Below are 27,871 nucleotides of genomic sequence, written 5' to 3' on the forward strand. Positions count from 1 at the left end.
CTGCAGTGCGGCAAAGCATTGCCTTAGAGATTGAATTCCGTTTAATCTCTTGGGGGTGTGACGCGGACACTAAGAAGGCCATACGAAAGCAAATTCACATTTTTCTTTTATTGATAAGCCAAGCAAGTAGCAATGCCAAGTGTTATGTTGAACTATCCGAACCATAAAATATGACCTTGCTGCAAAATTTGAGCAAAAAGAGCAGTGGTAAGCAGAGAGGCTTTAAAATTTTGGAGAGAAAAACGCAGCTCTCTGCAGTTCCCGAGAGACACGCATATTGAAAGAAGTCTGCATCAGCTGCAATATCGCAAAATAAGCGAACGAAATTGGCCGACAGATCTACAGTGAAACTGTGATTTAGCGATACCTGCAATGTAACAAACTATTAATTTCCAGCACTCGCCGCTCCTTTTGAAACAAATAAATATAGCCACCAAAAGAATAACTTTCCATTGGCTGCCTGGCCTTAATCACATTGTTTCAAGAATTCACCACTCCTGCTGCCAAAATCCACTTTAAGGCTTTCTGTCACCATCACCCTCACTTAGTGTTACCAGAGCCAGTAGTCTGGCACTAGTAACAATAACAAGCGAGTCTGTAGGTATATTAAGAGTCTCTAGGCTTATTAAAACAAGCAGAAAATGTTTTCTACACAGCATTTTTTTTGTGTGCATTGAATTCAGCCAGGAAGTTGGAAAATATTGCAGGAAGCAGTAGCAGGACACACGCAGTGCCATTTTCAAGTTTTTTTTTTTTTTTTTTTTTTCACATGCTGGGGAGATTTCTGGGGAATAAATTTTCGGTTCCATGCAGTGTCAACATCTCTACATAACATAAAAAAACTGACAAAATAAAAATATCACGCAGACATGCACGTTCGATCTCTCGTGGAATCACCCTCACGTCAATTTATTTTCAGCAACTATGTCTAGCAGTTGATAGTCGGCATTCATGTTGTCCACTTCTCTACTCTTGTGTCCTGTCTGCATGCCTCACTTCTTTTTTGCATAATGAATCCTTACCAACTAGCTCAGCTGTCTGTCGTTCTATGTCTAGCAGTTCTTTATTTTTATATTGGTGTTACACTGGCGCTATCGATCACAACAGAGCCTGATTAGAATTGATTACGATCAAAGGTGCCCAGTGCGAACAGGTGCTACATATTACTAGCATTCCCAAAGCTAAATAGCTCGAAGTTGAGTAACTTTATTTACCAGCTGGTAGCAGCTGAGACTGGCGATGTACAGAAGAAAAGGCAAAACATGTGCTAGCATGAAATGTTTCTAGCGCATTTGACATGGCTCGTAATTACAGCGTAATTATACTAAGCCACTGTTGATTAAAGCTGACAACTTGCACACTAATCTCGCACTCTTCCAACGACGTCTACCTTCGGTAGCAACATTCAAGCAAAAGAAGTGAGGTGGCGTGATAACGTGTTGTGTTTCTGGTTCTAATAGAACATACGGAGGAACCAGAGTCGAAGACATAACTTTCTGAAAGAATGGAGTTCGAAGCTAAGTGCACATAGACGAAAAAAAAGAAAGAAAGAACGGCAGCAAGTAAAAAACGTGAACGAGACAAGTGCACGGCAAACGCCAGACCTGTGTGCTCATCTTATTCTCATTTTCTCGCGCTAGTGTTCTTTTTTTTTTTCAATCTTAGTTACGAACCAACTCACCCAAGAAAATGTTTTACAGTTGAATCTCGATAGTTCTAACTGAAGGGTGTCCGAAAGTCTGTGCGAATTAAACGAAGCTCATTCAATGGAGAATTTACTTGCAACGCAGCACTAGGTAGTGCTGCATTGCAGACAAGACAAGCCAAGACACGAGCGACGTGTCTTGGCTTGTCTTGACGTCTTGTCTTGGCTTGTCTTGTCCTGACATGTCAGGAAATGTGGCTTCCTGGCAGCATGGTGTGCGCAACCGTGAAGCCACACTCCTGGGCGAAATTTTTGCTACCATGAAGCCGCACCTTAAGGTACAATTCGCAAATAGCCCACGCACTGACTTTACACGTGAAGCTTTCTTTTTTTTCAATTTTCATGCAGGTCATACGTGCCAAAATATGGTATGTGCAATGGGAGCAGCAGTCAGGTCGGAAGTGCGGCCAGGCGAGCTGACGTGCTGCTGAGAGCACGATAAGTGGTTCAAATTAACCCTCGCAAAGCGAAATACACATAATTTTGACCGGACTACAGAGTCAGTTTGAATAAACTGGGAATTCAATTTAAAGAGGACAATAAAGCAAAACAATAAATCAGTTTAGACTAATAAAGCATTGTATAAGAACCCTGCAGGCAGTCATTTCAAAATAATAGTTTGATTATTAGATGAGAAAATGAAGGTCAAAGTATCAGTATCTGAATTTCGCGCAGAAACCCCACTGCCGATACGTCAGTGCGACGTCAGGGATTCCAAAGTATGTTTTTGCATTTGGGCCGCGTTGGCTGAGTGAAGCTTCCCAAAGATTGCTATGTTTAACATTTGGATTCTTTAGAGAACGATGTAGTCAATCGCTACCGCTACATAAGGAAGTAGGCCCTAGAAGATGCCATCAAAATCCATGACGTCGCAGCGGCCAGGCGCAGGAACTTCAAGGAGGTGTCGCTAGCCGTCTTTCGTCCTTGCACTTTTTCTTGCTCGCCAAGCATCTTATTGTGGTAAGAGCGGTGTTTTCAGTGTCGTAAAAGGTAATTTACTGATGCAGAAGAAATCGCCTTTCTATTTAGTGCCCCTTTAATGAGATTCCATTATCATTTTTTGTTATCAGTAAAAATGAACCACGTAAAGCCAGACTGAACTTTGGCCAGCTTCGAAAACTTTTACAATGTCACACCAGCCAAAATAAGAAAAAGTACTATGAAAGTCATGATGTCGTACTTATGTGCAGGCTCTGGGGTTTTGACGCAAAATTGGAATGGTGCAACAGTGACCTTCATTTCCTATTCTAATAATGAAGCTCATACAAAATTAAGGAAAACAGAGTTCCAAAAGAATAGTTCATAGCTCTAAACCGGTTCTGCATTCCCCTATTTAGTGTCCCTTTAAACCATCATTGAAGCAAGAATAAAAAATAAACACCTCTGATATCAGCACAGTTAGTTTTCAGATCACTGAAAGCAGAAATCTCACTGTAAAATTGGGCAAACAATGATAATAAGTAGGAACATTTTCTTCAAGCCAGATAAAGAATGTCCAGTTGAGAAGGAAACCATACCTGAGGATGACTGAGGCTCCCGTCCTGATAATGTGTTGTTGCCATCAAGAAGGCCTGCAAAATGAAAACAGAAAAACAACAATTTTTCACTCTATCCTATGCACAGGATCTGATGTAAGAGCGTGGAATGATTTTGTTTGAACGTAATGAGCATACATATTATTCTGTGCTGTGCAACAGATCCCATGCTTGTCCATATCAAGGTAGCTATGCAAAACATTGTGGCTACACAAGCGACAACTGGGGCTACAGCCACAAATGTCCTTTGTGCTGCACAATGACGCAGGCAAGAAACTTAAGGATCACTGACATGACATTTCTGACTATTAAGTTGTTTGCATTAAACGAACATCCTACACCTCTAAAACTTAAAAAGAGAATATTGGGAAGCATCAGGACGCTGTCAAATAATGTACAGCCGAATCTCGTCAATTCTAACACGCTTAATTCGAACTTCCGGTTTATTCAAACTGACGCGGTGGTCCCATCAAAGTAATGTGTATTGCAATTGGTGAAAACACCTAGTAATTCAAACACGCAAGCATTTGCGACGGTTAATTCGAACATACCTCGTTCTGACAACGCTCAACAGCGCGCCAAATCACGTGGCGGCGCCTCCGACTAGCATTGCTCTGACCACCACCACAGAGGAAATTCTTCGAAGAAACCCCCTCAACGCGGGAAAGAGAAAAAAAATTGCTGCGAAAATTTCACCCTCTCTCAGAAGGTAAAATCGCCGTTTCTGTGTCATGCCATAACGCCCCAGCCACACCAGTGGCAAAATGGGCACCGCAGGAGGGATCGGTCCTGGGCAGATTTTTCGTGGCTCGCCATGGCGGCAAGAGAGCCGCGAGCAGAGGAGTCCAATCAGAGTTGTCCTTACAGTAACGTACGCGCGAGAAACTGGTATCATGTGGACCCGCCCGACCACTTTATTTGTACTCGCGTCTGGTTCAGCCCGACCATTTGTTTCACACTGTCGTCTGCTCGCATCAGCTCTCGCTCGCACTTGCTTTGGTTGGCTTGGTTGGTCACGTTCGCGCATGGTTTTTTTTTTTTTTACAATGATGCATCTAAGCAGAGACGTCCCGATAGTTGTTGTAGATAGTGCACCATATCCAATTCTGTACAACAAGCCAGACCCTGAATACAAGGATGCAAAGGCGACACCCAGTACCTCAGTCTCCTTGTCATTTGAATGCGGTGACGCCAAAACAGAGGGAGCACACCAAGACGATTATGATGAGTGGCAACAACTCGCAATTTGATAAGACATGACTCACATTAAGAATGCAGGAAAAAGAAGGTAAACACAGCACCGATCTGTCGGCAGACGGAGCAAAAAACACGCAAGCACACAGAGGCAAGCAGCAATGGTGGCCCAGTCTGGCCTGAGAAACTCCACTGCTTCCGTGGCAGTAGGTGGCAGAGGTAATTAGCACCATGAAGCAAGCTGGCGGGAAAGCAAAGCTGCTTCCCTCCTGCCCTTCCTCTCAACTACACTCCACTCGCCCTCCCCCTCAACACCCTCGCAACTCCCTCACGTTCGACGGTCTCTGCGCGCATTTCTTGAAGTTTTGTTTTCTGCCATTATCGGGAAGCAAGCGAGTGTTGGCCACCGTGGGCAGTTTCATGGTCCTCGCTCGCGGTGTGCTTGCGCGCCGCAATATTTCACAACTCGCACCGTTCGTGCATCATGCTATGATGCACAAATACTGCAACAACAAGCGTTTTTAATTTGAATTTCTTTTAATTCACACAAGTTCAAATTATCAATATTCGACTGTATTATAATAGCCTTCCACGAGCCAGTTTCGCTTCTATTTCCCAGGAGATGTATGCGCCACGATGTCACGATGTAGAAGGTGGTCAAGTGGGAGCGATTTTTTTGGGCCCTTGCTCCAGCTTGCTCAGTCATCCGTTATGCAGCTATGCATTGTATGGCCCAATGTAGTAGCGTGACAGACGACCAAGCGACTGCCAGAATGGCGCGATGTCCTGCTCCCATGTGACTGCTCAGCACAATTATTGTTCAGCATAAGATGCACCCTACTGCACCAAAAATCTTTTTAATGTTGCCGAATCTACAGTGAAAGAATCTTGTCTAATCAGATTGCATGCACAACACAAATGGTACTGTGTGTTTTCTAATGTATGTGAGCACCAGCGATCACATTGGAATGCACTTTGATACACGTAAAAACAGCAGACATCTTGACCTGCGAGTTAGATTTTAACGACTAATAACTGTGCTCACCACTATTACGATTTGTGTCTGCATTAAAGGTGATGAAATTATTCGTTGCACTTTCAAGAAATAGAGGCACGACACCAAATTCTTAACCTGCAGTCACGGCAGTGCTTCCTTCGCCACCACCACTACGACAAGATACACTTTTGCCCCATACTGCATTCCACCACATTTGACAGGGGCTAAGCCTGGACCTCTGCTGTCGCTTCTTGGTGAATGCGGGGTGTCCATTACACCTTCTCTCCTCTCATATCCGATTGACTGTTCATTAAATTCTGCATTTGGTAGTCTGGTGTATGGTATACCAGCACATCAGCTTTCCACTAGATATATCCAGCCTACTGCATCGTGTGAGAAAGCATCCCAAACTGTTTCCGTGAAAGGTGATGTAATTGCTCATTGTGCTTTCGACACCATAATTACTGGGCCAACAGCAATCGTTCAATGAATGAGAAGACAGAGAACCAATGGGCTTGATTTCTATTTTTTTTTTTAACACTACTCCATGAAGCCAACAGATAATCCTGACAAAGAAAGCTTAGGGGAAATCATTTGTTGTTTTTAATTGAAGTGTAGAAATGAAAAGCTAAAGAGAAATGACAGTGGACGGTAAAACAACTTGCCGCCGGTTGGAGCCAAACTACATCCTCCCATTATATATGTGCATTGCTCTACAAATTGAGCTATGGCGACGGCTGACCTGCCTTCCGATTTCATGGGTTGCAAGTTGTCAGGATCACTTTCACATGCGCGTGTGTCAGTGTCCCCTTGCTCTGTTTCACTTCAACAGCACTACAAAACACAAGACATTGCTACCGCACAATAAATACAGTAGAACATCATTCATGCATTTCTTGGGGGGGAAAAATGAGAAGAAACCTATTAACCAGGAAAACTTACTATCTGAAGTTACTAAAATATTTGGCAGACTCAAATTTAGCTAACCTCTACATAATGCAAAGCGATGAGCGAATCATCACCGCACGAGACACTGGCACATCGAGCTGGTGGGGCTCAAGTGGCTCAAGACGTGCGTTGTCATCTTCGTGGCTTTGGCAAGCTTATGCTTGTGCTTCTCGAATTTGGCCTGGGTCAACGACTTCGTCAGAATGGCATTTCGACGGGAAGTTTTAAATGTGTCCACTCGGCGAGAATCATTGCCACACAAGATTCCAACGCTCATCAAGCTGGCGAGCAATGCCGGAACACGATGCTGCCAGAGCAAAACATGATGCTCGCTTCGAATTGCCTGCAGCATGGAATGGTGGCACGTTTGACTTATCTATTAGAAGAGTGCAGTACCTTCCAACGGCACTGAGCCATACGCGCTGTGAAACAGGTAGGTGGAAGTTCTCATCCTGATAGGGTTGGCGGCAATAGCTGCGAGTGAGATATGCAATGACCCTCGAGGAGATTTGCTAGTAGCAAGCAACATAAGCAGGCGAGTACTGCAGGGAAGCTACCATGGTGGTCGCCTCGCTTTCGACTGCATGTTCATGTGGAATCTGACAGCCAGAAAATGTGTTACACGATTGCGGTTTGGACAAATGCCAAAAGAAAGACAGTGTTTTCTGGCAACATGTTACCTGGTAAAAAAGAAGCATCACTGTATTGGCTCACAGCCTTATTCTTAATCACGAATGTTGGTGCCAGGAAATCACACTAAATGGGATCGTACCAACGAGGTTCTGCTGTATAAAGAAATACTCAACTTCATTGTCCCGTGTTGTTTGAAAGAAATGGCATTCTGTGGACCGATTCCCATTTGCCGTTTCAATCATGTTTTATAACATAACTGGTCACCACGATATATTGCTATTCGTTGAGCACCGTTGCCTGCCTGTGGCTTCTTGGCTCCGTCAAGCTATTTGATCCAGTTATCTTGCCAAGGAGGCCTCCAAGATGCATAGGATTGCCAGAAAACAAAACTGAATTGAATCGTGTGTACAAACGCTACTGGAGAGATTCTCGTTACCGAAGAGCAGGCGTGCTGACACGGACACATGTAAGAACAAAAAGGATAACACAAGCTTGTGGATGCTCGTGCCTACTCGTGTTCGTGTTGGCACGCCTGCCTTTGTGCAATGCGAATCCCTACCGACTGGCTCAACTTTCCGCCATCCTGAGGTGCCCGAGGCTTCTGTCACAATGCCAGTCACTTCTGTCACAGCCCAGTGTAGCTTTGGGCCATAAAGACTAGTAACTGCCACGTTACCTTTGGAGGCCACAAATGCGCTCCTCATCCTCGATGGTGCCTCCCATGGTGATGGGACGATCTCGTGGCGCGAGAAGAACAGCTCGATGGCCTGCTGGGACTGCTCCTCGTAGAGGGCGTCACTCCTGCATGCATGGCATAGACCACCATTTCGACTCCCCTTTCTTCGTAGGGAGCATTTACGAGTATTAACAGACATAAATGTGAGAGACATCTATAGAGTTTATTCATCATTAGCCTACTTTATGTCTACTGCCGTACAAGGACCTCTCCCAGCAATCTCCAATGGACGATTTGCTAAAGAGGTTGCTGGGCCTGCGCAAAAGTATTTTCCAACCAAAATACTTTCAAACACTGACAAGTAGAACATGCAACAGCGCCGCCTTCAACACCCCTCTATTCCGCAAAGTTTAGGAGACAATAAAGGTTATTCAGTGGCAACAACAAATTCCCCCTCAGTGGCCAGGTGTGGGGTGTAAGGGAACTATGGCATGAAATTGAAGCTTTGGGCTTGCATTTCATCCCCTAGGGTAGGATGTTACTTTTCGTTAATTTTGCTGTATTGGCTGACTATTGACAGAGAAAATGAGAGTCGAAAAATTCACTTTTCTTAATTTCGCACTGAAATCTCAGTGCCTGTAAATCAGGGTGATGTGACAGATTCCAAATTATTTTCTAGCATTTGGGCAGTTACGAGTCAGTAGAACATATTGAAATTTTCTAGACCTTAGCTACTTTAGAACACGATGTCGTTCACCTAAAAAAAAAGATAACAAGATTAGCTAAGCCCCAACAGTTGCCACCAAAATACTTCATGTCAAGTTGAGGTGGTACGGGAACTTCACAATGGCTGTGCCATCCTTCGCCCGTTTTATTTAGTCTTTTCGGTCGGGGTGTGTAAGTATTCTAAAGTTTCGAATAACGAATTGAATATGGTTAAATTTGTTTCACTCTTCGAATTGAATTATCCATATTTGTAAATGCAAATACCTTTCAAATAGGTTTTAAATATTCATAAGGCAATTAAACACAAAAATTGGAGCAAGAGCGAAATAAATTTCCCCCTGGTGGCTTTAGTAGACATACAGCATGACAATAGTGGAGCCCGCTGTTATGCCACTTCAGAGGCACAGACATTTCTGGATAAACCAATGCCAATCACACTGCCTGAAGTTAGTGAGTGAGTGACATAACTCTATTCGGTCCAGAGAAGATGCAGGGGAGACCCCGTGCCACCCGGCTAGTCCCACGTAGAGACCGCCAAGCCGAGCTTGACGGCCCGATCCCGGGCACTCTGAACAGCCAGGGTTTGGTCGTTGAGTTCGGGGCTGCCCAAGAGCGCAGCCCACCTATACTCGCTGAAGGAGGAGCCAATGGCTTCACCCTCCCACAAAATTTGATCCAATGTTGCCGTTAGTCCACAGGCAGGGCAGTCCGCACTGGGATACCTTTCAGGATATATTGCATGTAGAACTGTTATTAAAAGCATAAATACAGCATTAGGAAGAAATGTGCAGTTTCTCTACATATTTGGGACTCTTCAGTGAGTGTAGAACATCTGAGCCACTCTACACTCACTGATGAGTCCCGAGTATGCAAAAAAAACTGCACATTTCTTCCTAATGCTGGATTTATGCTTTTAATAACAAAGTTTCACAATGTACAACCTAATGACAGAAGCACTTGTCCGGTGTGCGCCCTCTTTCCTTTCATGCTGCGTTAGTAAGCACCAAATAGGTCCTCAGCAAATCCATTTAATGACGGAAGCTTGCTAACTTAGTGAATCTACTAGGATGTGAAGATTGTTTTATATTAATGACGAGAGCTGTTGCCAATTATTAGAGAAGTATTCAATTCAAGTTGCTTCTGGCACTATTTGATATGTACTGGGCTTCAAAAATGACTAAATGAGGACACCTCTAATGTTTTCTAGCTTGTCAAGTCTCCTTCCACGATCAGAATGGCTTTCTTGATATCACAGAACGTAATTTAGTAATACAGTGTAAATTATTGTCCTCTTTAGGACCCTTTAAACAAAACTTGACATGAGCAAACAGGTCCATGGTTTACCTTGCTGTCTGCGGAAAGCTGGGCTCTTCCTCCTCGATGTTCACAGGCCACAAGCCGGCCATCTGCTCGATTGACCATCTGAATGACCGGCGCTGCAAATGAAAAAGAATACGGCCCCGAAAAAAAAAAGAAGAACCAAGATGAGTGTTCCCACTTGGTCTTATTGGTTGTTGATCGTACAGGGCAACAGCTCAGACGTCCGACAAAGATGAAAAGAGGCACAGAAACTACACTGAACTACACTCCCGGAAAAGCATGAAAAAGGTGCTGTGTCTTTTCTGTGAATGTTAGTATTAGTCAAATTTCTGCGCTGTTCCCCCGTATGGTGAATCTAAAACAAAATTTATCACTACCTTTTCCTTTTTCTGCAGCTAAAACTATTTAGAGTCAAAGCAATTCCAAATAAAACAGACGATAAATATTAAAGCAGACCTTTCCTAGGTGCAAGTCTAAGACAAACAGTAGTTGTGTGTAGCCAATTATTGATTGCAAAAGTTGACTGAAGTAGCACAAACATTCAAAATATAACATACTTTGAATATGAGAAATATTCAAAACATAATGTTGAACCCTACAATCCTTTTCAAGTCATCAAACAGCCCAAGTCATTAAAAATTGTGCCGAAATGCATTGTTGCCCGAGTCAGGCGATGAGAATTTCATGTTTCCGTCACTTTGCAGTCATGTATTCTTCGCTACTTTGCATTGTTATCGTTAATACATCCTATTTCACATAGTTGTGCTATGCGCTGTTACACTTAAAAGTGCTGGCACATATCTTCAAGATTTCAGAAATGCCACCACACATTTTGTACGTATTTCTGTATGTATGGAGCTTAATCTCCCATTTGGAACGTGTTTCTTTTCAGTTTATCAAAATCTTATTTAGTTACTTTTCTGTGCCCCCTGAAAGTGAAAGAAGTATGGCCTCTTGATGCAAGTTTACAGCTTCATATCAAGGCAACAAAGTGTTATAATGTAGCCGCCTTTGTTCCACATAAAAGCACAGTTTGCAAGAAAGCTAAAAAATTAACTTTGGCACTTATTATTTCAAGAAAATGTTTGTAATATCAACTGCTATTAAACAATGTTTTAAAGGAGTACTGACACAAAATTTCAAAGTCAAGTTAACATGCGAGATCGCTTTATGTGGGCACACACACATCGTCTGCAAAATATCAACGGCGAATACAGCTTAGAACATATTTAAAATCAATTTTAAAGTATGTGCGTGCAGCCAACCATGAAATGCAGCACCTCGCGGCATCAACATCAAGAAAGGAATGTAAACAACTGAGAAAACGTTATGTCACGAGTTTGCGCTGCCGTCGGGGCGGGTCCTGCGTGCAAGTTTCTCGCCGCTCTGATCGTCCCTATGCATTTTTTTTCTTCCCCTGGTCATGACGCTGACCTCTTTCGCTGCTGATGGCGGCGAAAAAAATTGGCTAAAATTTGTTTCCGACACAAAATAACTCGTAAAGTGACCTCGAAAGTGTGCATGTTATAAAACGTTGCACGATATAGTAAATCGTCGGCGTGATTTTGACTCGCAAGTGGTCAGCGCAGCCGCCGCTGCAATCGTTTCTGCAAAGCAGAATTGATTGCAGCAGAGGCTGCGCTTGCCTGGGTAACATGTTTTCTCATTGCTGGCAACAGCGTCAGGAAGACTAATTGTATTGTCACTTATGAGCAACATAAATGTGCAGACATCAATTGTGTTGACAAAGATAGACGCTTTATTACCCGCTGCAAGTTCAAGTTTACTGTTATTGCATGTACAAGAAACGGGCTTACATATTATATACAGCATCAGGAGGTCCCAGAGTTAGAAACTGCCAGGGGGACCTCCTCTCATTAGTGGGTGCATAAGAGTATTAGAGCAGCAAGTACAGGGCGAATAAACAAACAAAACAAAAGAAAAAAAAAACGCGTCAAGAAATACAATTCGTAGGGAACAAGTGCAAATAAATAGAAGACAATTAGATATATATTAAAAACAGCGTTATACAGTAATATCACAATAAATAATCATAAGCAGGAATATCTAGTAACCTGTAACAAAAATTTGGCTCTTCTGCATATTACGAACAAAGAAAAATACAAAGCGTTTTACAGAAATATGAAGCCTAACGATACAATAACAGAAATAATGTAAACAAAATTGAATAAATATGAAAATATATTTATGACAAATGAAAGGATGGTTCTGCTAACAGTATTCTTTTCATATTGTGTTTAAAAAACTGCAATGAAAGAGATGACAATATTGACAGGGATGCGATTCCAAAATGAAATACCATAGAAACGAAGTGTAAATTTACCATAGTTAGATCTGATTTTAGGTAATAGAAGGTTATAGCGTTCTGAAAACCTAGTATTATTTTTGTTCATGAGGTTATCAAAAGGAAGACTGTCTAAGGTTATTTCACGATGAAAGAGACGAAATGTAATGAGTGACAACTTATGATAGAACAGCTGTTGAATGGGTAAAACGTTAAGACGTTGATTGATAGGTAAAGAATGGCAGCAGAATGAGCTAAAGGTCATTAAATTTATTGCCTGATTTTGAAGACGTTGAAGTGGTTTGAGATGAATGGCATATGTATTACCCCATGAAGATAAACAGTATGATAAATGACAGTTAATATAAGCATGATACAACGATCTAATAATATGAGGGTGGAAGAATGCGCGTGTTTTAATGATAATGCGGATGCCAAATGAAACCTTTTTTATTAGCGAGTTGGCATGGCTATTAAACTTAAGGTGTTTGTCGAGAGTAATACCCAGAAATTTAACAGTATCAGATGTTGGTATAACATAAGTATCTAACGAGACAGTTATTGGAGAAGAAATCGGCGTTTGTGGATTATGAAATAGTACAAAGGTTGTTTTTAAAGGATTGATTTGAAGTTTGACCAGGAATACACATTGTTAAGATCAATGTTAAGCGTGTCTTGAAGTGCGGTAAGCGATTTTTGTGATGAGTAGATGGTCGTGTCATCAGCATATAACAAGCAGTTACAATTGGTAAGAGGGGTCGCAAGGATTGTCGCAGGCCCAGGATTTTTTTTTCGAAAGGGAGGGGGGGTGCTTTTACTAGTATAAGTGAATAATGCTATAAGAATGCATATATACACAAAAGAGAAATGAAATAAGATTTATCTCAGGTACGCCTGTGAGGTACACCTCTCCTTTACTTGACAAACAAGGAACAACATCAAATGGACTCGCGCAGGAAGAACGCTGCCAAGAACAAGTCAACAAGCGAAAGTCTAAAATAAAGATTTCTAGTAGCGTCTTTTTTAATCTGGTCTGAAAGAATTAGAGAAATATATATTTGCAGAACAGTCACAGTTCTTCTGAATCCCTCATTTACTGCTATACCAAGTGCCAAAACTGACTCGTATTGTCACGTGGTGGTGACGTTGAATAACACAGTAGCAATACTGTGAGACAAAACTAACTTTTATTGGGCGAACGTGTGCCCACAAAAACAGGCTACACTTATAGCACAACGATAGCGGCGAACACGGTCGGCGAAAATCTGATCAGCGGGTCAAGTGCGGCGGCTTTTATACAGCAGTCATAGAATGTTCGAGACTAATCGTTGGGACCCGCATGCCTTCCACAAAGTTCTACACCATTCGAGTCACGCGATGAAATCGGATAACACAAGGTTCGGCGACAACAGACAGCGGATAGAAGCATCGATAACTTTCCAGAAACTTCGGATACATGCAGGCGCGTCAAGCGCTGTGCGATAACATTTGTTAGGCGGCGAAACGTGGTTGCCCGATAAATATAAGTACACGTGTCAGTATCGTTGATTGGGAAGTTGCGAAACGAGGCGAGGCCGCCGGTCCTGTACAACCACCTAGAGCGCCGGATGCTGCGGTTCTAGATGTACTGCGCTGCAGTACATCTAGAACCCCCCGCGAAATGTTAAAGAAACACCCACATAAGCACAGCAGAGAAGTGGCTACATCAGGCGGCTCGACTGATAACTGTAGAAGCTCCACTCAAAACACACGGAATCATTCTCCCCTTACAGCGGCGTTTTTTCTACTTCCTTTTTAAAGAAAAAGGTGACCCATAAATATTTTCCCAAACAGCGGTTAAATTTGTTAATTTTCGCTTTTCCTTCCTGTTTGGCTGTTGCCTCAGCTCTCTACATTCATATTGCATATGGGTTTAACGGTTATTGCAGGGTTTCATGACAGACGCTGTTTTGCATGATCTTATTTTCCACCTTTCTAACCCATATCATGCATATATGGTTCCGAGGATCTGCTAGCATCGCAGCGAGCCATCACTCGAGGAAGTAATGAGGCAAAAGGAAAAGTTAGACACAGCTGGCGTTTTCTCCCGCCAGAACTAGCTCCAAGAGTATACAGACCAGCTTACTATGAATTGAATCCCTTTCCTGATCCCTGGATGAGTGTAAACAAAGAAGGTTGAACAAACGAAGAAACAACGATGTGCGTGACCATTTCAACAGATGGTGACAACTGAACGCATCTTGAGTTATTCGCGCGGGCACCGAATCGATGAGAAAACTGGCCTACACACCCCAGGAGATGCCGGTAACTACCGTCATCCAAAAGGAGTGAAAGAGGCAGCAAAACGTTGACCGCCGAATAGCTGTCAAGTCCTCAAGATTGATTTGGCGGTGCTTTAGGAATGTGTGCAAGGAGTGGTGGTGTGAGCAGAGGGGGGGAAGGGGCCCCCTGGGGTACGTCCCTGGGCCGTCGGCCTCAGATCTGACGGCCAGCGAGCTAGGAATGTGTGCAAGGAGTGGTGGTGTGAGCAGAGGGGGGGAAGGGGTATGCCACTTAACTTCGGGGGAGGGGCCCCCTGGGGTACGTCCCTGGGCCGTCGGCCTCAGATCCAACGGCCAGCGAGCTAGGCTATACTGTTTCCCAGTGATCAACGGCTCACTTGGCATGCTCGTGGGCTATACCATCGGCGTCGAAAAGCGGCAGAAGTGGTTCTAGTTCGTGCGCACTGCCGGACGCTTGGAATGGACTCCACTGAAGAACAGCCAGATTTGCTGGTTTCATTTCGAGCATGCCTGGTACAAACAAAACTGGCCGAGCTTAGAGCAGTCCGATGATCTTCCACCAAGACTATATACCCCCAAGCCTGATACTGCGTCGACTTTTACCTCGCCTTGTGTCCGCCTCCGGAATATGCTTCATTCCCAAGGAGCCCTCGACAAATGGTTCATACTACTTGTACCGGTGCGTACGCATATTTATAGCTGTCGCTAGCCACACATTCCGAGTAGCTGCTTTGTAGCGGGTCTAATCAAATGTGGTTGGCCACCTATAATTCGGCGGCGACTACCGCAAGCAGGAAATAGTCACCGCTGGACAACGAAAACAAGGACGACGATGATGGCGAGGACATCGCAAAGCACATGTAGGCATAGCCGGTGAACCAGCAACACAAAGCTCTCGCGCCAACGAGCGCGCTGGCGTGTGCACGTCACAGTTTTGCGCGATCAGCTGCCCGGCTGTGTTTACATTCCTTCTTTGGCCCATCTCGTTGCTCTCTCAAACCGAAACATAGACTTGTCACCACAAACAAGACTCCAAATAACTACCTGTCGTGCTCTGAAGCCAATTAAGTTTCGTGCCATGATTACTGGATCATTAGCTACTTACTGCAGCAGAAAAAACAATATAGAATATTTTTGTGTCAGTACTCCTTTAAGAATAAAGCGGACCAAGTTAGTTTTAGCATCCTTGCAATTGGTGTTCCAAGTGGAACAATGTAGGCTATTTTACGACTTTCTTAGTCGTGATACAAAACTTCTAACTTGCACAAGCGACCATACTTTTTCCACTTGCAGGGTCCACCGAAGAATAAATAAGACTATGATAAATAAAAAATATATTTAAAAATTAGAGATCGAATTGTATGCAATTTGTAAATGTCTTTGAGTTAGTTTCATTATTAATGAAACTAAATTTCTAAGGAGCATATCGCCTGAATAATGATTTTATACAGCACACATGCTGCAGCTAATTTCAAACAGAAGAGATCGACAAGCACCATTTTGCTGTTTTTTTATATCAGCAACTTTTGCAAGGACTTGGCAATTGCAGATTTTACCTGCTTCATGAACTTGTCCAACTAAACTTGCTTGAAGCAAGTACCCTTCACCGCCTTCCAAAGGTGCACAAAGTCCGAGACCGACAAGCGAAATTTCTTTCGCGAGCACAATTTATTTTTCGTAAAACTTGGCGCAACATTCATAACATCATAGAATGAGCCAAAATTTGTAACTGAGTGGAAAATTCAGTAGAGTGGGCAGGTATGCATCAGTCGATTAATCAGTCAAGCAACTGGACATGCTGACTAATAACTTAGCACCCCCCCGCCCCCATAGCAAGGTTCGTATATAACATTTGACTTCGAATTCAAGGATGCTGAAGGCCAAAGTTTAGAGGAGGAATTAAACCTTATTCGTACATATACTCAAAAATAGTGATGTCTCCTTCTCAGCTGCAATTTCTTGCAGCTGAGCAACTGCTGAGTTGGACACATGCTTGAAGCTTTTCAGGTGGCTTTTCTAAGTTGACTTTTTCATCGTAATAGTGTCGGTCGGCTTATGGATTGATGGTTAGAAGTGTCCAGAGATACTACAGCCCAATATGCTTGTCGTGTTAAAGGCAACCAGCTGAAACTTACTTTCCGGTAGAAATTTTTACAGCCGATGGCTTGAACGTGGAGCCATGATGGCTGCTATGTGAAAAAACTAACAGAACGACCAAATGCTGACATGGCTTGGTCGCTTGATCTAGCCTTTTCTAGCTATATGAAAACAATGGCAATTTAAACAAGCTCAATGTCGGTGGAATTGCTATCATTTATACACGCTTTCAAAAGAAATTATCTAGAATTGTTTCCCCGATAGGCAGTGTCCATGGCATAGCCTCTATGCAGAGTTTGTTACATTGAATATTCAAGCCACCGACAACCTCAGTTTTGAAGGAATTCCAGGAGCACATATATTTTGAAGTAGTTTTAAGGGCCCTGGAATATCTTCCCATATTCGAGGCTTTAGGAGGATTTCAAGCAGGCGTACAAACGGACATAGTGGCAGACAAACACTAACAAAAAACAGACAAGGCCTAGCGCTACAAACCACTGTTTATTAAAAGGGCACCACCCACCAATATATGAACTATAGGAAACCCTCGTTAACTCAAAGCAGTAAAAACCAGGAAAAATTGAGATAAGTGGATAAGTGGCCGCGCATAGACCATATGGAGCGTTTGCGAAACGCCACTAGTAACATTTCCGGTCACTTTCGCGTGCATTAGCCCTGGAGACATCGAAGTCTACTGGCAATGGCGTTACTGGCACTATGCCAAGACGGCATGCTTGGCACAGACTCAAGACAATTGCTCCTAATACAATATCTCAAGCCAGTCATCCCAGCATAACCGTTTTTCAGACATACAAACAGCTGACCCTGCTACGTTCTGCATCGTAATGAATTGCGAACAATTTAACTTAGAAAACCAACACTATGGAAGAGCACAATCATCACGCCGTTAGCCGACACCCACAAGAGATGCGGAATTTAAGCCTCAGTATCACGTGAATGTGAAACGAGCGTGCTTCAAGCTGTGATCTCACTGAAACGCTGGGGAATCGCATGCTGGCTTCTCCTGGGCGCAGCGCATGAGCCGATGGCACCTGCTCAAAAGTGCCGATAATCTCTTGTCCAAGGTTGCAATTAACTACTTAGCAGTTTTGTTTTATCAAAACATTTCTTACAAAGTATGGTTCTTTTATTTATAGCCAAGTGTGAATATTCTTGTGATAAAAAAGAGATTTTGAGGCAGAAAAAGATAACCGACTCACACAATAAATAACAGTAGGTTACTGAAGTTTAGTATATACCATAGCATAAGTTCACAACCAAGTTCTAGTAATCAACAAAAATTATGGAAGAAATATATAGAGAATTTTTTTGCCTTTGTCACTTCAGCTGAGCATGCCAACCATGCGTTATTTCACTAAGAGAGCTTTGGCACACCTTTGGCACATGGTACACCTCAAAACAAGGGATTACACAGAGTCTCTTTCCGATTTGTTTCACCCACAATCACCCAACCAGCTCATCTTCTAGAAACAACTCCATATATGAAAGCAATTCAGCTGGCAAGCTTACGCTAAAATTACAGGGTATAGAAACAAAAGGAAACAGCAGATGCTTCAGCGGAACGCTGTTCACATTAATTTCAGTCCGCAGACATCCACTTGTGATGTCATGTAAGCTTTCCTCTTTGTCCTCTTCCTCCGAGCAGGTGCTGACCTCAGTCAACATCTCATTGGTCTTTGCTTCTCGAAACTATGTACTCCTTGGTATCTGAATCATTATTGTTGGAAGGAGAAGGCGAAGAAATGCCTCTTTTTCAGGAAGATGAGCTGATGATACATGCATAACCTCCATCAGACACTATTTTGAAAACGCCAGTTGCCACATGAAAAATGCGTTCCAGATGTAGAACTAAAACCACTGGGCACATACTGCCATCTGTCAATTGAAACACCAATAAAGCCACGAATGAGCGCCTCTTGTCCAAAACGGTTAAGGAGATAATAGGCTGCGACCAATTTGATGCGTCACTGGAAGTGTCCTAAATGAGAGAGGGGAAAAAGAAAAGACCAACTCGCAGCTCGCTGCTGCCATGCGAGGCCACAGCAACGCGACAGTGGGCAGCTGAACAAGTGCGCATGAGTGGCGACAGAAAGAAGGGAGAAAGACGAGGGGGGAGTGCTGCCAGGCCCGGCATTTGGCTTGGCTTGGCTAGCGAGCTCCCGCCAGCAAAAAGCAAGTGCAAATGATGCTGCCAACGCTGCCCCGTTGCTTTTTTTCCAGGTATCGCGACTCACGACTTCTACGTATCCAGAGTACAGCACAAAAACTTTTCTAGCTAAGAGATGATAAACATATGGGCTGAAACCACAGCCGGAAATAGATTTTCACTTAACCGATATTTTGAGATACCAGAGTTTCAGCTAACAAGGGTTTACTATATTTGGTCCACATGTGCCCCAACACATTAACGCATCCCTTCACAAGAACGTAAACAGAAAAATGGCACATGTCAAACAGCAGCATTCACAAAACCATTCTCGAAAGTGTGCAGGATTGCGAATGCTTCACTGATACAGACGGGCATTCTCTGCAAGAAATAGTGCCTACAAAGCCAACCAAGACGTGCTGACTTAGCTCCTGCCTAGAATATTTGGCTCCAGAAGTCAAGAGACAGATTCTAGACAAAGCTATCAATGGGTTGTCTCCCGTTATTAAGCAGTTGATAGTGACGTGTGTCCTTTCTTGTTTTTTCACGTGTCTGTCCACTGCTTCATACTAATTATTGTAGTCAGAATGCCAGAGCAACTAGCTCCCCAGTCAGCCCTTATAAAGTATAAAAGCAGCGGGCCAAGGCCAGCGTGCAAATTAGAAAAGCGGGTCTACTGTTGGCACACACGCACCGATCCTGGCGTCTGACGGCTTCTCGACAGGAACATGGACGGCGAACAGGATGGCTGTGTAAGCTGCTCAGGCTCCACGTCGAAAGGATTGGTGTTGCTGCTAGCATTGTCGCCAGGCGTCGCCAGGAGCGCCACCCCGGCCAATGCGCTGCCCCGACTGAGTGGGGAGGCGGGGCCGTTGACAGAGGAGCCACCCTCTTCGCCGCCTGTGCAAGCATCAGTGCTGCTGGCGCTACCACTGAAATGAGTCACAAAAGAGAGGCCGCCAATCTATACTATGTTGCATGTTACACTATGCAAGCTCTCGCTGCTCGCATTAGTAACCAAGAAATAGTGCATCACACATCCTCCAGAGTCGTGAGGGAGGTACTAATAAATGGGGAGGAAACTTGGGGGTTAAGAAAACTCGCAGAGAAGTTAAAGACCATGCAATGAGCAATAGGAAGAAAACAATAGGCATAACATTGAGGTACAGGATGAAAATGCTTTGGACAAGAGAACAAATGAGAATGGTCGATATTCTGATTGACATTAAGAGGGGAAAATGGATTTGGAAGGCCATGTAACAGTGCAGCGCAGAAAACCGGTGGTGGTGTAGAGTTGCAGAGTGGGTGCCAAGAGAAGGTAAGTGCAGCTACCGATGGCAGGCAATTAAGTGGTGTGGCAGTGTCAGAAATTTGCAGGCATAACATAGGCAACAAGGGCAGCAATGTGGGCTTGTTTGCACACCTTGACTAAAGGTGGGTGAGCACAGGGAAGCACGAGGACAAAAGAAGGCACATAGGATGCCTGTGCATCACACGTGCCTTCTTTTGTCCTCGTGTTTCATTGCGCCCAACCACTTTTAACCATAACATAGGATCCGCTGCCACAAAACAGGGGCAGCAGGAAGATTGCAAAGAGAAGCCTTCCTGGAGCAGTGGACATAAATAGGCCGAGGATGAGGGATACATGCAAGTATCGTGCAATTCAATATAGCATTAAGCCTCGCAATTCTATGCCGGAAAAATATGATGCAATTGTTACACAGACAGCATCACAGGTCTAAACCTATTCATCGCCAAACAAGCGGATTGACATGTTTCTGCGACCAGCAGCCATGGCGCACCACTTGCGACCAAAACAGGCGGGTGACAAAAAACATAGGAGAGCAACGCTGTTTGCAAAGTGAACATAATCCTGCAAAACAAAGTGGAATTAAGCAGCGGTTGGTGGTTGCAACAAGGCTGGTGGCATAATGAAAGATAACAAGATCAAACAAACTGGTCAGTAACCAGCGCTCATTTACTGGTTGTCAATGCTGGAAGAGCCAATGTGTCAACTCGAGAGAGAGCTGCAAGCGTAATGCATAAGTGCATGGCAAGTTTGGTTAGCGGGGAGATTCTATTTTGCCGATAAATTTTCTTTGCAGGGCGATTTGCAGCTGGGTATTTCCAGAAAGAAAATGCATGTTAGCGAGGTATAATTCGAGTTTTGAGCACTGGAGTGTTTCTTGCACCCTACAGAAGCAATGATCAAAGTGTTCTCCGAAGGCTATACTGGGGGAGGTATTCTGTAGGAGTCCACCTAGTGGACTGTCCATTATGGCCGCTGCTGATTGGCGGAGGCCACTCGTCTCCTCCTCACTCGTACAGCTGCATCTAATCAGCAGCGGCCGAAATGGACAGTCCACTAGGAGGACTCTTACAGAATAGCCCCCCTGGTTGGCTCTTTTCTAATGATTACTAGATTTACTCTATTCTAATGCAGCCTCAGTTGCACCATGCACCCAACTCCCCAAGGCAAATTGGAAAATGCTATGCATGCTACTGTAACGCACACTCCCGATTTTCATGCTTCAAACAAAACAAAGCCAAAAATGCAATTCCCTGAATTGTTCCCTCACCAGATTTTTATGGTAAGAGAAAAATAGTAATTAGTTCTCACTTGAAAAAACAAGAATCTGTTGCATCTGAACCACACTGGAACGTGCATCATTTGTTGCTGTCCGTGGCCTTATTATTGCTATAAATTCCCCAGCACATGACATCTTTGGTTCCGTTCATGGCATCTGAGATCCGGCACCTTTCATAACTATGGCAGTTAGCTTACTATAATAGCAAACTGCCATCATTTGTATGAGCTCTGCGCACCCACAGTACGACAAAGCACGGCTTTCAAGGATAGAAGGTGGGATTCCCGATTAGGGGGCTTTTTGCAGCCAGAGATTATTGAGGCGACGTAATTTAATAGTGGTGTCATTCTACGATTAGTCAGAAAAGCATTTCAGGGCCCCTTTAATTGGTGCTAGTTAGTTCCGGTGAAGCAAGCTGTCAACCAAAGAAGTCACTGCAGAGTTGGAGCAGGCTGCTTGGTTTGAAAGCCTCTACCTTGGAACCTGTCAGGATATCCTTTTGGCAATTTGGATATCATTTGGCAACGCGGGTTTGGGATGCACAAAAGAAGCACTCAAGAGCATTTGTCGTTTCAAACTTTGTTGTGTTTGACTGGGATAGAAGGCTTAAAAGCAATGAACAGCATATATAGCTAGGCACTGCGAGTGGATTTAAGCTTTCTGAAGCAAATCAAAGTTCAAAGATTTTAGGAGTCCATAAACTCCGTGAATGTAAACGCCTACTCTCGAGTTCCTAAATGTTGGGTTCCCGATTTCTTTTTCTTTCCTGCAGCACTGCGGTTTTTACAGAGTGGGTTGGGTCTAAATATGATTAACTGCCAGCCCACTGCGATTGCAAATCTGGAAGCGCTCTGGCGCCAGAACATCCGGGAAGTTGCTTCCCGCGTGTATTTACACCGTGTGTCCTTCCGTTGAGCTGGAGGGCGTAGACTTATCTAAGCACAAAACCATGCACCCATAGCCAGTGGCGTAGCCAGAAATCTGTTTCGGAGGGTAGCACAAGGCCGGTATGCCCCCCCCCCCCCACCTTCCCTCCTGGCTACGCCACTGCCAGTAACAGCAATCTAGGGAACGTGCAAGTCCAAAACACCAAAAATGAAAATAAAAACTAAGTGTTGAGACTTCTAGTGCAATGGTGACGACAGGATCGGCAAGGAATCCGAGCCGCGACCTCATTAATTTGCAGTATCAAGAAAAATTAAATAGAAGTCAGCAACATCACACGCAATGTAACTCGTCAGCGGCGGCTCAACACGCATGCTTCCGAGTCTAAACACCTTGCTTTTAAGAAAAATAAAGAACATGCCGGATCAACACGGTACGCGACAACCCCGGCTCAACTTCAATGAAAGGTCAAAGAACTTACCGCACTAATGACTGCTTAAAATCATTCATTGGCACTGTTCCGGGACCACGCTGCAGTCTTTCCAATATCCCCAGCCTCCCTGTGGTGTCTCGACCACTCGCAGCGCTAGCGGACTCGCAAAGCTGGCAAGGAGTGTCAAGAAGTCGTTGCCACAGAAAGGCGCATGTTTTGAGTGACAAGGATGAGGCGTCTTCGTGGGACGGCGCTGACGGGCTCAAAAGTAGTCATCCACGCACATCTGTAACTGTGATGGGTCATGCAAAACGCAGCTTGATCAAAGTTTGACTAGTTTAACACGAATGAACCCATCAGACGTGCTTCAGTGTATCTATTGTTGTGCCACGCGCCACAGCACCATGATCCCGGGCATTTAAAGGCACCGCGGCGCCGGTGTGCGGGCGACCCGCTGCAGATGCCTCTTTTGAAGTAACCAATCACGTTTGCCGCGTTTAAATAAAAGGACCAATCAAAGGTGGATTTGTGATTAGCTAACCTGCGCTTGGCTCGCGATGATTTGACGTTCTTGTGCAGAGTTTCGTTTTCTTTTTTCTGGTTGAGATACAATTTTTGTAGCAAATATTTATTAAATGGAATAACTAGATATCTTGAACAAAAGTTTAAATTGGGAGTGCCTTCAACAGAACTCTTATAACGCCCTTTTGAACGGATAAGCAAGAACAAAACACGAACATAACGAAACTCGCACTTGGCATAACTTAGCTGCTGGCCATATGCCGACTGCTGCCGACTTGGAAACGCGTAAGATGGCGGCGCCCAATGTTGATGATCGACGGAAGGCTCTCAAGGAAACTTTCGATGGTTCGTACAGGTTTCTCTCTTACTGGCCGTGCGCTTTCTTTCCAGTACAACGGAAGTAAACAGTGCGCATCAAATCTGTCCGTGCAGTGCTGTTGGAAATGTCCCAACTGCTCAACACAGGCCTGGACGCACAGTCGCTGGCGCTGTGTGTCCGACTGTGCGAGAGTGGCGCAAACCCCGAAGCTCTGGCCGGCCTCATCAAGGAGCTACGCGCCCGAACGGCGCCCAACGTCACCACTTGGGTCAGTGTGATGTCTTTAGCAATCAAACTGGTCATTTTCTGGTGTTTGTAAACACCGCTGTTTGCTTTGACGCTGCGATTGTCATGCACGCAGGAACGTTTGCATACACACCCACAGAACAAGACTAAGCCAAACGACAAACAAAATACTACACGCAGCGCGAGTGGCTTTGCTAGTTCAGGCGTGTTGCATCTGCACAGCCATTGGTGGCTGCCGACGATTTATTAAGTTCAAGCAATGAAGAACATAACAGCAGGAAACTGCTACATTGCTTGGCGTTGGAACAAGCACAAGTTCGCCAGGTGAGGCGCGCTCGTGCACAAGTGCCAGTGCAACTAGCGCGTGCACTTCATCGTTGTGATCTTCTGAGACGAAACATCAATAGCTTTTATTCAAACCATCCGGACGTCAGAGCAACGTGTTACGTCTACTGCGTGGCCAAAACGCTAACCCATTGGCCGGTTTGTCGTATGCTGCCTGACAGTTTCTTATGCGCTCCGCTTTGACGCCACCGTACTTAACATACTGGAAAATTTGTCTTCATTGACCGCTGTGTCTGCGATGCATTTCAACCCGTTAATCATGTGCTCCGCTTTTCCAATCGCGAGATATGACGATTCTAAAACAGTGACCTCGGAGGTACGATCTTCTCACGCCAGCTTTTGTGCGGACATCAAGCCGCAATCCTGGAGAGTATGCAAGATCGTTGCATTTGGAGTGCTTTGACAAGCCTCTACGAGCTTGTAAAGCTCTTGGTAGAAGCCCAATACTTGTACATACATTCCTAACATTCCATGACACCTTGTACGGCCATCACTACGCGAAGCCACAGTCCACACACGCTCGATCCACTTCCTTTATTTCCTTCTTTCTTTCCTTTTTTCGTTTAATTTTATTTCTAAATTAAATGTGTTTCATTATGATGGGCTTCATTATGTGAGTGAGCCGAAAGATACTGGTGCAGTTTGGACACCACCTATAACCTGTCTGGGTGAAACGTGATGCTGTGACCCGGCAGCACTAAAACTAGCCACTGTGTGAAAATCACTCCAAACGTGGACGCTGCACTCCACCTCAAGCTCCACGCAGCGGAGGCTAGGCCTCGCGTCGGCAAATCAGTAACGAAGGGTGGCTATGTGTTACAAAGAATGGAGGAGGGTTCGCCCATTGTGCGCTATTAATCCTTCCATGATGCGTCCATTCAGTCGGCATCATGCAGGGGATGATCAGAGCCGTACAGTGGACTAGCCCTTCTTCTGGTTTTCTGGCGCAGGCCATTGCTTTTGTTGCACTACACAGAGCTGGTAAGATGTAGCATAGAGTACAGTAGGTGCGAGTGTGCGGCTGGTAGCGTGCGTTAAAGAATGCCTAAAATGGGCCTAGTGCCTTAGAAGGTAGCATGCACTGTAGACGGGGCAACAAATGGGGCACGGACATAGAGGCTAATGTGAGAGCATAAGCATATGCGGCTGTCTATCACCTGAGACGCCTCATTTGCAGGTTTCAGCAGTGAGACCCTGCAATTTAATGTGCGACTTACTGTCACTTCCCTTCTCTTGCGCAGAGCCTGCGCCCTGAACATGCCGAGCGGTGACTGAGCAGGTCTTCTCCTTAAGAACGCTGCTGGCCTCCAAGGTGAGTTCTTTTGGCAAAATGGTTGATAGTTGAGCTTGTGGGTACTACGGCAAAGTGTGGCAAGCAGCGCAATGACGGCACTAAAATTAAGGCAACAAATGGCACGGGTGCCCGTGTGCGCTGCCACATCACTGGCACGTGGCATCTGCGGCATGAGATATGATGCAGGTTGCAGTTCCCAAACCTGGTGATGTGCCCTTTAATGATCTAAACACCGACAAAGGTGTTAACATTGTATGGCAAGTTGGCATGCAGATGCTAGAGCCTGGATTTTCGTTGCAACTCCTGCTATTTAAAATGCACTTCAAAGGTGCTTCACTTTGTCTGTGACGGCACATAAATCTTGATCAAATTAGTCTCAATTTTTACAAACCCTGATGGCAAGAATATTATTAAACTGCTTCGATACAATTCCGCATGCATCAGGAATAATGCTATTTTTCATAATTGCTTTCAAGTTAATTTTGAAACAAATTAAAGGAAATGTGCATAATAAAATAAAGGGAAAGTACAATGTGTAGACGATGTTGTGTGCATTGCAGGAAAGTTGTTCAAAAAGTTAGTGCCATTTTTGAGGAGAAAGCTAGGTGGTGGTGTTTGCTGTGTGATTTTGAGTGAGAGCAGGATTTGTAGTGATCCTTGATACCTTTCAACGCCCTTGAATCTGAAATGAAACTTCCACGTTCAAGGCCTTGAGTTTCACAGAGTGCTCAAAAATCCTTGAATGTTGCTTCCAGCTGAGAAGCTTCATGAATTTTATTTACGTGCTGATTATGAGGTTATGCAAGCGAAGATTGCAGCCCATGTGATCTGATTAGTATTTTTGTGGTAGGAGCCATGTTGTTTGTGGTGGCTCGTGATGGTTTATTTGAAAAAGGCTCAATGTGCACTTCATACTTTCACTCGGTGCACAATAAAATGAATGCTTTCTTGTTGTCTAAAACAGTGTTTTCTCTTCTAGTTGCCAGACATCATGGTGCTTTAATCCTTCAACATGTGTTTTCAAGCCTTAAAGTTCTTTAAAACCGATGAACTTCTTTCTTTTCTTCTTTTTTGCAATAACAACTAAAAATCCTGCAGTGTAATCACTGAGATCTACTGATCTTCTATTACTTTTTTTTTCTCAACTTATTTGGCAGAGCAACAGCTCAAATGCACGAAAATTCAGCAAAGTCCATGGCACCATGCTAATGTCAGCAGCATTAGATTTTCTAGTAATTAACCCCTTTTTGCCAAGAAGTTCAAATGCACTCCTAAAAGCAATAGTTAATTATGGTTTAAATTTTTTCATGCACACCATATCAGGAATGCCACCTGCATTTGCCTATTTGTCAGTTGCATGTTTGCATCGTAATGGTGTGGCGTGGCATTTCTCACAGGACAGTACTACTGGTTGCGGAGCATTAGCAAATAAAATTGTAAACTAGACTATTATTGCTGTGGGACAACATTGCACCATAGGACGTGTATAATTCTGAGAGTGTAGAGCTTTGAGTTGTATCTTTGCTGGTAGAAGCTGATTGAATGTTTCACTTTAGAGTGCCTTAAGGAGACACCAAAGTGTAAATAAAGTTTAGTTGTATTTGTAGTAAATTATGCTCTTTTGATACTGCAAAAGCCACTCATGCGATGAGGAGAGGCTTAAAAAGCAATAAAAAAGAAGTACAATAACGAAAGGCAGGTGGCGCCACTGCCTTGAAGTTCCTGCACCAGCTCACTGTGAAGTCATGGATTTGACAGCACATGCTCCGGCTTAGTTAACTTTGAAGTGGTAAATATGTACTAGATTGTGTTGTAAAGAAGCCAAAAAACATTGCTAGTTCCGAGAACTTTTACTGTGCTGCAGTGCACCCCCCTCCTCATACCCCCCCACCCCGGTGAGTGCAAAACATTTTGAAATCCATGACATTGCTCTGGTGTATAGTCACTGAGGTCTCAGTGTGAAATAAGTGAAATGGAACCATGTCCTTAACTTCTTTTTATAGTGATCATTGTCATATAGTGAAATTCACGAAACCAGAGTCTTAATTAAAGGAATACTTTACAAGTGTAAACTTGTTTAGTGATTCTCTATAGTGCTTCGTCCAGCCTGTCCAAGATATCAGTTTTAAAACTTTGTTGCAGATTACTCCAGGAGTGGCTGTGGTTACCCCTGCTCGCTACTCTGCAAATCAATGAGAACGGCTTTGCGTAGCTGCTTCAAAACTCTGTGGCACCTGTGCGCTTCGGTCACTGAGTCTTTTCGTCAAAGGCAGAAGCACCACACTTCTGGGCCGCCATGTGTCCGCAAGTGAACCACGAGGAAGCGGCCAGCGGCATACAAGTTGTTTCTGAAATGCACTTAAGGCTTTCTCGTGTGCTGTCCATTCAACATAGCATTACGGGATCAGTGTTACTTTTACTGGGGGTGTCCAGACCTCCCTTCAACTCCAGGTAGCAAAAATTAAGTCAACATTGTTACCGAACAGTGGCATCATATGCTGGAATATATGCAACCTGTTTATTTACCTTCTTAATTTATTGTCTGACACATCTTAGGATAGTTTGCTTTAATTTTGGAAACCTTGAACAATTCACTCACAGCAATAAAAGATTGCAATGCAGTGTCAAGGTATTGAAAATGTTTCTGGGAGGCC

General features: G+C 44.1%; 2 protein-coding genes across 2 annotated transcripts in view; one reads left to right on the forward strand and one right to left on the reverse strand.

The window, feature by feature from the left end:
- The window catches only part of LOC126518108 (protein aurora borealis-like), a 66,403-nt gene extending 45,290 nt beyond the window's left edge, over positions 1-21,113 (reverse strand). Inside the window, exons 1-5 of the mRNA XM_072285180.1 lie at positions 21,099-21,113; positions 19,280-19,549; positions 9,759-9,850; positions 7,689-7,813; positions 3,223-3,276 (exon numbers count right to left, since the gene is read on the reverse strand). Of these exons, the coding sequence (XP_072141281.1) occupies positions 3,223-3,276; positions 7,689-7,813; positions 9,759-9,850; positions 19,280-19,549; positions 21,099-21,113 (556 nt within the window). The remainder of the gene's footprint in view (positions 1-3,222; positions 3,277-7,688; positions 7,814-9,758; positions 9,851-19,279; positions 19,550-21,098) is intronic.
- Positions 21,114-23,252: 2,139 nt separating this feature from the next.
- LOC126518012 (mitotic-spindle organizing protein 1-like) lies at positions 23,253-27,845 on the forward strand. Its single transcript, XM_050167853.2, has 4 exons — positions 23,253-23,358; positions 23,446-23,600; positions 25,165-25,235; positions 27,360-27,845. The coding sequence occupies exons 1-3, from the start codon at positions 23,271-23,273 to the stop codon at positions 25,192-25,194; spliced, it is 273 nt and encodes a 90-aa protein (XP_050023810.1). The 5' UTR covers positions 23,253-23,270; the 3' UTR covers positions 25,195-25,235; positions 27,360-27,845.
- The last annotated feature ends 26 nt before the right edge of the window (positions 27,846-27,871 follow it).

The sequence above is a fragment of the Dermacentor andersoni genome, chromosome 11 (assembly GCF_023375885.2).
Source record: "Dermacentor andersoni chromosome 11, qqDerAnde1_hic_scaffold, whole genome shotgun sequence".
Classification (NCBI taxonomy): Eukaryota; Metazoa; Arthropoda; class Arachnida; order Ixodida; family Ixodidae; genus Dermacentor; species Dermacentor andersoni.